Source organism: Enhydra lutris, unplaced genomic scaffold (assembly GCF_002288905.1).
Source record: "Enhydra lutris kenyoni isolate GAN:26980312 unplaced genomic scaffold, ASM228890v2 scaffoldscaffold1, whole genome shotgun sequence".
In the NCBI taxonomy this organism is placed as follows: Eukaryota; Metazoa; Chordata; class Mammalia; order Carnivora; family Mustelidae; genus Enhydra; species Enhydra lutris.
Window position 1 is genome coordinate 28,526,716 of NW_019154085.1, and position 7,988 is coordinate 28,534,703.

Sequence of the window (7,988 nt, forward strand, 5' to 3'; positions counted from 1 at the left end):
CCGTCGGGGAGGGCCAGCTGGGGGCTCTCAAAGCCTAGCAGATTCTGCGGGGCCGCTTACCCCGACACGCCCCTCCCTGGTTTCTCACATCCAGATGCCACAAAACCCACACACACACAGTCTCTGGGAAGTATATTTTATTTACATTTTTAAAATCTGTAACTAGTATCTCTTCCTCCTTTCCACCCCCAGAGACTTGGGAAGGGAAAGAACGGGAACCTCAAGGACCTACTCCCCACATACAAACACACAGCCCCGTGATCACACCAGCGAATGAAGGTGAATGAGAAAGAGGCCTGACCCCCCCACTCTGAGGGACCCACAGGTCTGGGCGAGGGTGGGGGCGGGCGCAAGGGGTGGGTCTCTTAAGAGAAGGGACAAAGGGGGCAAGTCAGTTTGAAGGGGTTGGAAAGTAGTCCAAGGCCCCCGCCTCCTCTTTCCCCATACCCTACCGCCTCTGCTGGTGGGGTTCTCCCTTCAGCCCTCAACACCAGAGCAGAGGCTGCAGCCATTAGCGGTCAGGTCTCTGGACACAAAATACTTTTGCTTTGTGGTCTCCTGATGTAGTCACCACCAGGGAGGCATCTCTGTGGACAGAAAGCACAGGTCAATGGGACTGAGGGCCCTGAGGCCCGGCCTCAAGCCCACCGCCCTGAGGCCCTCAGGGGGCCTGGTGCCTGGCACCGGGCTGCCGTGTCCACGTCAAGTGAACATGCTGGACACCTGCACCCAGTAAGGGCGTCAGCAAGAGCCGCAGCATGGGGGAGATGGTCCCAGCCCCTCAGTGCCAGAACAGAGATGTGAGCGCCCACGCAGGTCCCCAACCACTGGAAGCGACAACTCCCTCAGGCTTCCCTGCACTTTGGGCTCACAGGCTGCCAGCAGGCCTTGGGGCCCACCTTCTGTCCCTTAGGAAGTCCCTCCCACACCCCAAGGACCCTGCGGCCCCCCAGGGGCCCTTCCCATCCTCCAGATACTCAAAGAGACTCCAGCCCTTGCCAGATTCGTACTTGCTGAGGGCGAAGTCCAGGATCTCGGCCGTGTGGCCCCGGTAGTCTGTGAGCAGGCGGCCAGTGCGGGCGTCCCAGAGGCGCACGACACCGTCCAGGCTGCAAGTGTAAAGCACGGCGGCGCCCGCCTCCCACAGCAGCTGCACGATGCCTGACTGCGCGGGTGCCAGGCGACAGAGGGGGCATCAGGGCCAGAGAAGCGGGGGGCCTGCCGCTGGCTCTCAGGGAGGGTGGGGAAGGGTAGGGAGGGGGCGGGGCGGGGGGCACCAGAGAGCAAGCCCTGCCAGGGTTCCAGGCTGCCCGTACCTGGTGCTGACACTGGTGCCGAAGGGTCTGTGTAGACAGGTCATAGATGGCCAAGGTCCCATCCAGGTAGCCGACAGCTGCCAGAGGCATCCTGGGCGAGGAGAGGACCACTCAGACTAGCGGACAGCCCTGGATGCCCGCACCCTGCCCAGGCGCCCCTCGCCAAACCCTCCTCCCCAGCTGGCCTCCTCTCCAGGCCAAGGCCCTTCTCACACTCACACGCTGCAGAAACCCAAAGACTCCACAGAGTTGGACTCGCTCTCCTCCCCTTCTCCCACGCTGGGCTGGGACGCCACGGTCTCAGGTCTGAAAACACCCACCACCTAGAATCCCCGGGAGAGAAGCTGAGGGTGGGAGGAGGGCTGATGAAGGGGAGGAAAGGGGACCAGAAGAGTCTCGGGGTGGAGGTGGGGTGGGCATGGGAGGCAGCGGCTCAGCAGCCTGGCTCTGGGTTACACTCACCTTGCCGGTGGTGGCACTGACCAGCTTGGCCTGGCAGTCCACAGAGCCGGTGAGGATCAGGCTGCCGTCCTGGTTGGTGGCGACACAGGTCAGAGGGCCCTGGTGACCCTCAGTCCCTAGGAAAGAGCGGACGGCGAAGTAAGGCTTCGTCGTGGCCCCCGTATCCCACCCCAGGCCTTCCGCACAGAGACCCAGGGAACCCCTGTCCCACCCTGGAGACCTTTTAGTACGTGGATCGGGCTTCCCTGCTTCAGGTCCCAGATCCTGATGGTGCCATCTTCATAGCCGACCACAGCTCTCTTCCCTGAAGACCCACAGGCACAGATGGAGGGGAGGACAGACAACACTCTCAGACACACCCAGCAAGGGAATGGCAGGGAGGGTAAGGGAGCAGACGCTGCCCCTGGGACTAGCAGAAGCTGTCTGCTCTGGGGCCTGGGTCCATGTTCCGGACAGCAAACCTCAGAGCTGGCCGGCTCAGGCCCAGGAGGGAGCCCAAGACGCCACAGAAACCTGCAGCCCACCGCCCAGCAGCCTGGCAGACAGCAAGGGGTGCGGCCCTCACCATCAGGGAGGACTCGGCCGCAGGTAGCTGGGCAGTTGGGGCCTTGGAAGGTCTTGCAGTCGCCATTTGGGACCTTCCACATCCAGGTGTTGCCGTCAGCTGTGCCAGCCAGGAGGACAGGTGCCCGAGGGTGCCACTCCATCCACTGGACAGAGAGGAGGGGTCAGCAGGCAGGCCTTTCACCCCATTCCCCAAGGAGCCCTTCCTTAAGTTCCACCCAAGCTGTCCTTGCTTCTGAGGGTGGCAGGGACTGGACAGGAACAGAGCCAGACGCTCGTGCCGCACCTGGACAGCACACTGCCTTCAAGCCGGCACGGTCTGGTAAAGGCGAGACTGGATGACCCCCACCCCCCACCAACTCTTGGCACCTACCAAGGCCCCGCACAGCTCAACACCACTCTGAAGATCTCACCTCCAGATCTCCTGCTTCAAAGGACCAGACCTCCTCCTTGGTGTCCACCTGCCACACTTTCAAGAGGCCGCTCATGTCCCCTGTGGCCACGAGGCTAGAGTCGTGGCTGAAACCAGCACAAGTAACAGAGTCTTTATGGCCTGCAAAGGAAGGAGGCAGAAAGAGAGGAGAACGTCAGGAGAACAGGACCCAGGTGTCTGGCCCCCTGAAAGGACCAGCTGGGAAGAGAAAGGTCGGTCCCACCATAACAGGGGCCTCAAGCTCACTGCCACTCCAGGAGTCAATACTCAGCCAATCCCCCCAGGTCTCCCTAGGGGTAGTGATGCTAGCCTTCCACTCAACCATGCCTAGCTGGCCCAGGCCTATGTCCTCCCCATTCTGTCTGCTCCATACCTCTGCCCAAAAAACCGGCTCCTCCTCTCTGTCTAAATATCCTGCGGCCGCGGCCTCCTCCCAGACCATCCCCAGACTCCTCGGGCCAATACTGGCTCCCTCCCCATGCCCAAGATAGTCTAGGTTATTCTGTTCTGAGGTCCTTGGGTTCAGCACAGAGCTCGCCCCAAATGGGGACCAGTAAATGGCGCTGGATGCACAACCATTGCAGGCTAGCCCCCAAGACCTCCAAAGTAACACAACTACACCCGCAACCCCTCACCTGCACACTCAAAGAGCAGCTCCCCATCACTGAGCCTCCACACGAAAGCCTTGTCATCTTCACCCCCGGTCACTGCCAAGGTGTTGGTCTTGGGGTCCAGGCTCACACAAAACACAGACGCTATCCCAAGAGATATTCCATGAGTAAGCGGACAGGGTTCTCCCGCCCCCCCAACCCCAGGTTCTGTCCTTCGGGACCTTCAGGAAGCCCATCCCCTTCCACCCAAAGCAACATGTCTTTCCTCCTGGAAAAGAAGGGTGCATCCAAGTTCTAAGTTTCAAGCATCAAGTTGTTGGAGCAATCCCAGCCCACGCTTGCCAGGCTCCAAGTCCTTCCCCAGTGCTGCTGCCCTCACCGCCCCAGATAGACAAGGAGTGTACACGTGCAGGCTTCCAGGTCTCAGCACAGGGTGTCACCAGGCTGAGCACAGAGTGAGGAAAGCACCATGTCACTTCCCTTATTAAGGGCTAATATTTGAGAGAATTATATAAAACACGTTCAAAAAGGTACAACTACCTCTAATTTACTATAAGGTAACCTTCTGAAAAGAAACTAAAACCCAGAGAGATTAATAAAGATCGTAAATCGCTAAGGAACAAGAGGAGGATTTGAAGCCAGCCGGCTCAGGAGCCAAGCTCTCCCCCAGGCCCTCACAGTGTGAGCTCCTCCAGGGCAAGGCCAGCCTCTGTTTTCCCAACTCCCTGTCCCTCCAAAGGCTCCCTACACAGCAGGAGTCTGATGTTCCAATGCCCACGTGCACTGAGTTGATGGCGGATCCCCTCAGAGACCTACCTGAGTGCAATGCAAAGGTGACTTCACTATCGTCTGGGCCCTCCATGCTGCCGACCACCCCTTCCTGGGGTTCTAGAACCCAGCCCTCCTCGTTGCCCTCTTCCTCTTCTTCTTCTTCTTCGAAGTCCACATCTTCCATCTCCTGGGCCAGATCATCTGCTTTGGGGAGAGGGTTAAGAGATGCGGCTGGGCAGACAGTAAAAATGAGGGAAGGGGAGAAGTGGTGGGGAGGTCTGAGGCGCTGGGGTGTAGCAAGAGGGTCGGCTGAGGTGAGACAGAGAGGGAGAAGCAAGGGTAGAAGCGGCAGGGAGGCGGGGACACGGGGGACGAAGGACAGGAGAGGTCTGAGGACCCGGGGTTGGCCAGAGACGGTGTGGGAAGGGAGGACCGAGGGGATGATGGGAAGGGGGTGTGTGAGGGGAAGGGCCAGAGGAGGCGTCAGGGGAACCCCCACCCCTGCCAGGCCTAAGAACTAAGTGTGGGGGCAGGGCAGGGGGGAAGGGCGAAAGGGGTCGGTAGGAATGACCTGTGGGGAGAGGAAGGGAGGGGGGAGAAGCAGGGGTCAGAAGCCAGGGGTGAGCGCCTCCTGTCCCACGGCCTGAGGAGCGGCAGTTCTCACCTGGGTCCGGCGGACCAGGATCCAGTTCTACCACCTCGATAATCTCCTCATCACCATGGAAGCTCAGGGTCTCTAGTGGGGGGGTGTCAGCGGCGGCCCCGCTCTCGGATTCGGACTCCATGCGGCGCAAGCGGCCGATCCACTTCTCTGGGCCCAAACGCCTCCCAGAGTCAGCTCTGCGCGACGACGCGGAACTCGAGCCCCTCCTCCCGGGAGGAAGTAGGCGTAGGCAACTCCCCGGCAGAAAGAGCGACGGCCACTAGGCCAATAGTGAAGGGGGCTAACTGCCCGACCCACCAATCAGAGGCCAGAGTTGGGAGAAGGGGCCGGGGCGTGGCGGGGAGAACCCAAACTCCGCCCGGCCTGACTCCGCCTCCAACAGGAGAGAAACAAGCGAGCGTGCGCGCCTCCGGGGTCTCCTGGGAAGAGTAGTTCTCCCAGGTCCCCTCGCAGGCTTCTGGGAGTTGTAGTTTCTGGTCTGTAGACAGGGCGGAAGGAGCGGGGGAGGCCCTTTACGCAAACTACAATTCCCGGCGGGGAGCGCGGTGAAAGGGGGTGGGATCCGAACATGGCGGCGGTGGTAGCTGCTACGGCGCTGAAGGGCCGGGGGGCGAGAAATGCCCGCGTCCTCCGGGGTAAGGAGAGGGACCCCGGGGAGGGCAGGACGGCAGGGGATCCCCTTTTTTTAATACATCCCGACCAGCGATAGCAGGAGATCATGGCTGTCGATTCCTCCCCGCACCCCGCTCTGCAGGATCATAAAGAGTCTGGGGGCTAAAAGATGCTCTCTAGAGGTCACACAGTCCATCCCCCTGCCCTCAAGTTACGCGACACCTCTGGGGTCATGCTGCGAGAGGGAGCTCTGGGGAAGCCTTTTAGACTCCCGCGCTCCAGGTGTTTCACACTCACCGCAGTGCAGAGGAAAGAGCCCTGGGCTTCTGGAGGCTTGGGTTCTAGCCCCGGATAATTAGCAGTTTGACCTTGGGCGAAGCAGTTCGTCTCTCGGGGCTTTAGTTTCTTCTTGTCTAAAATAAGGGGAGAGAGTAAGCTCCCAGTGCTAATATCCTGCAGTTTGAAAACCTTTCCTCGGATTTCCTTCATACGACTTATGTGAGCCCCACTGCAGTCCTTCACATCCTGTCGTCCGAGCAGATGAAGAACAACGAAGCTCGCTCTCCTGGCACCAGGGTGATGAGCCCGCAGTGACGTGGAAGTGGCTTCCAGAGGTGCCACCTCGATGGCAATTTTCCCATTTCCCTTTGGATTCTCCCTGGCACTTGTTACTTCAAACTGCTGTCACTCCCCTTCCTCCCCTGGGCTTTCTTCTCATCCTCTCTTACTGACTCTCCTTTCCATCCACAGGAATTCTCTCAGGAGCCACAGCTAACAAGGCCTCCCAGAACAGGACCCGGGCACTACAAAGCCACAGCTCCCCAGAGTGCAAGGAGGAGCCGGAGTCCCTTTCCCCGGAGCTGGAATACATTCCCAGAAAGAGGGGCAAGAACCCCATGAAAGCTGTGGGACTCGCCTGGTGAGTTTTAACTAAAACTCTTTACCCACCAATGGGGAGTGGCACAGGGGAGGAGGGGACCCAGAAACTTCTCCAAGTTTCAGGTGGTGAGTTGAATCGAGGTTGTGGGGACAGAACTGCTTGGTTTGAGGACTGGAATCGCAGAGCAGTGGCGGAGGGGAGGTGGGAAAGTATGTGGAATTGGAGGCACAGTGGGTTTTCTGTGTAGTAAGCTGAGCTGATCTCATTTGAATTTGGGTCCCTGGCCGCCTTCTCTCTTTTGGGAGCTTGGGCTGAAAGCCCATTGAGGTCTTTCATTGAAATCATTGAGATCATGTGAGATTATGTTAGTTGTATAAGTAGCATCTAGGTGTTCAGTATATCCTTATTTGGATCTGACTCTGACCTTAATGTGTATTGTTGATTGATATTAAAGGAAAGAAGGGGAAAATTAACACTTTTTTCCGCACCTGAGGTGTGCCAGTACTTTACAATGGAATGTTTTAGTTTTTTCTGAGATAAATGTCACATCCCCTAAATCCAAAAGACAAAACATTTTTTTAAAATTCCATCCCATTTCACAGAGGAGGGAACGAAGATTCAGAGGTGGGATTCCCACCAGGTCTCGTGACTCCATGCGCTCTACCCCACACCACAGTGCCAAGCAGGTAGCGGTGGTTACTCAGATGTAGAAGGGGGTCTGGGAAGGGATGTGTGTGGGGCGGTTACAGCAGAGAGAACCTTTGCCAGCACTTGGGAGAGGGAAGGAGGATGGGCCGTCTGGAGAAGCTTGCATGGTCGGTATGGCAGGATCGCAGGGCTCACGTCGAGGGGCATGAAACTGTAGGGGACAGGAGTGAAAAGGTGGGCAGAGGACCAACCATACTGGGCCTTTTGTGCTGTGCCTAAGAGTTTGGATTTGGCTGGGAAGTGACGGAGAGCTGTTAGGGAGTTTAAAGCAGTGCGGTAGCCAGGATCTGATTTGCTTAGGGCCCTCCAGCAGCCAGTTGGAGGAGGCTGCCCAGAAACGAGAGGTATTGCAGTCTTCCTGCGACCGATGAAGCTGGAATGAGATTCCCCCAGCTCCTCTGGTTCAGGCTTGGCCCCTCCCCAAACCCCGTGCACATCTCCCCACCCCTAGGGCCATCGGCTTCCCCTGTGGTATCCTCCTCTTCATCCTCACCAAGCGGGAAGTGGACAAGGACCGTTTGAAGCAGATGAAGGCTCGGCAGAACATGCGGGCATCCAACACGGGCGAGTATGAGAGCCAGAGGTTCAGGGCCTCCTCCCAACACGCCCTGTCTCCTGAAGCTGGGTCAGGGGTGCAAGCCTGAGGAACACTGCAGCCCTCCCCTAGACTCTATTGACTGTGGCCTTCAAGACTGTGAAGTCCTTTGGGTTTGGCCAGGATTCCAGCCCTTGCCCGTGAGGGCCGCCAGAGGGCGCAAGAAGCTCAGGCCGCTGCCAGCGCCTGCCCGTTCTCCCCAGAAGCCGGCCAAAGGCAAATAAAGTCAGAGTGTTTTGAGCGCCAAGGAACCAGGAGTGGGCTTGTGAATTCCTTGGGACGGGAGGGGCCGAGGGAGGGGTTGGTTACTTACTTGTGCTCCCTCTCACAGAAGCCCTCAGTGTTCCTGGCTGGCTGGTTGGGGAGACCACA

The 7,988-nt window shown here is 58.6% G+C and overlaps 2 protein-coding genes across 4 annotated transcripts in view; one reads left to right on the plus strand and one right to left on the minus strand.

The window, feature by feature from the left end:
- Positions 1–120: 120 nt before the first annotated feature.
- Positions 121–5,019, minus strand: LOC111157623 (angio associated migratory cell protein). Of its 2 annotated transcripts, none has more exons than XM_022519323.1 (11): positions 4,822–5,019; positions 4,203–4,358; positions 3,411–3,530; positions 2,756–2,895; positions 2,344–2,488; positions 1,999–2,082; positions 1,779–1,894; positions 1,536–1,639; positions 1,317–1,407; positions 1,011–1,165; positions 121–587 (listed from the first exon to the last, which is right to left on the minus strand). In XM_022519323.1, the coding sequence occupies exons 1-11, from the start codon at positions 4,940–4,942 to the stop codon at positions 512–514; spliced, it is 1,308 nt and encodes a 435-aa protein (XP_022375031.1). In that variant the 5' UTR covers positions 4,943–5,019; the 3' UTR covers positions 121–511. The 2 variants fall into 2 exon arrangements, with proteins under 2 accessions (XP_022375031.1, XP_022374948.1); XM_022519240.1 differs by having other exon boundaries at positions 4,203–4,361; positions 4,822–4,996.
- Positions 5,020–5,377: 358 nt separating this feature from the next.
- The window catches only part of LOC111158054 (paroxysmal nonkinesigenic dyskinesia), a 60,670-nt gene continuing 58,059 nt past the window's right edge, over positions 5,378–7,988 (plus strand). Inside the window, exons 1-3 of one of the 2 annotated variants that reach the window (XM_022520064.1) lie at positions 5,378–5,456; positions 6,184–6,352; positions 7,473–7,863. In XM_022520064.1, the coding sequence (XP_022375772.1) occupies positions 5,390–5,456; positions 6,184–6,352; positions 7,473–7,665 (429 nt within the window). In that variant the 5' untranslated portion in view covers positions 5,378–5,389 and the 3' untranslated portion in view covers positions 7,666–7,863. Of the gene's footprint in view, positions 5,457–6,183; positions 6,353–7,472; positions 7,864–7,988 lie in introns of those variants that run through there. The other variant, XM_022519892.1, reaches the window with a different exon arrangement.

Excerpts from the sequence above, each read along its gene's own strand:
- LOC111157623 (XM_022519240.1), bottom strand. The coding sequence starts at position 4,942 with ATGGAGTCCGAATCCGAGAGCGGGGCCGCCGCTGACACCCCCCCACTA. Across the intron at positions 4,362-4,821 it reads TCCTGGTCCGCCGGACCCAG|CAGATGATCTGGCCCAGGAG; the intron begins GTGAGAACTGCC and ends CTCTCCCCAAAG. Across the intron at positions 1,408-1,535 it reads TCTTTGGGTTTCTGCAGCGT|GATGCCTCTGGCAGCTGTCG; the intron begins GTGAGTGTGAGA and ends CTCCTCGCCCAG.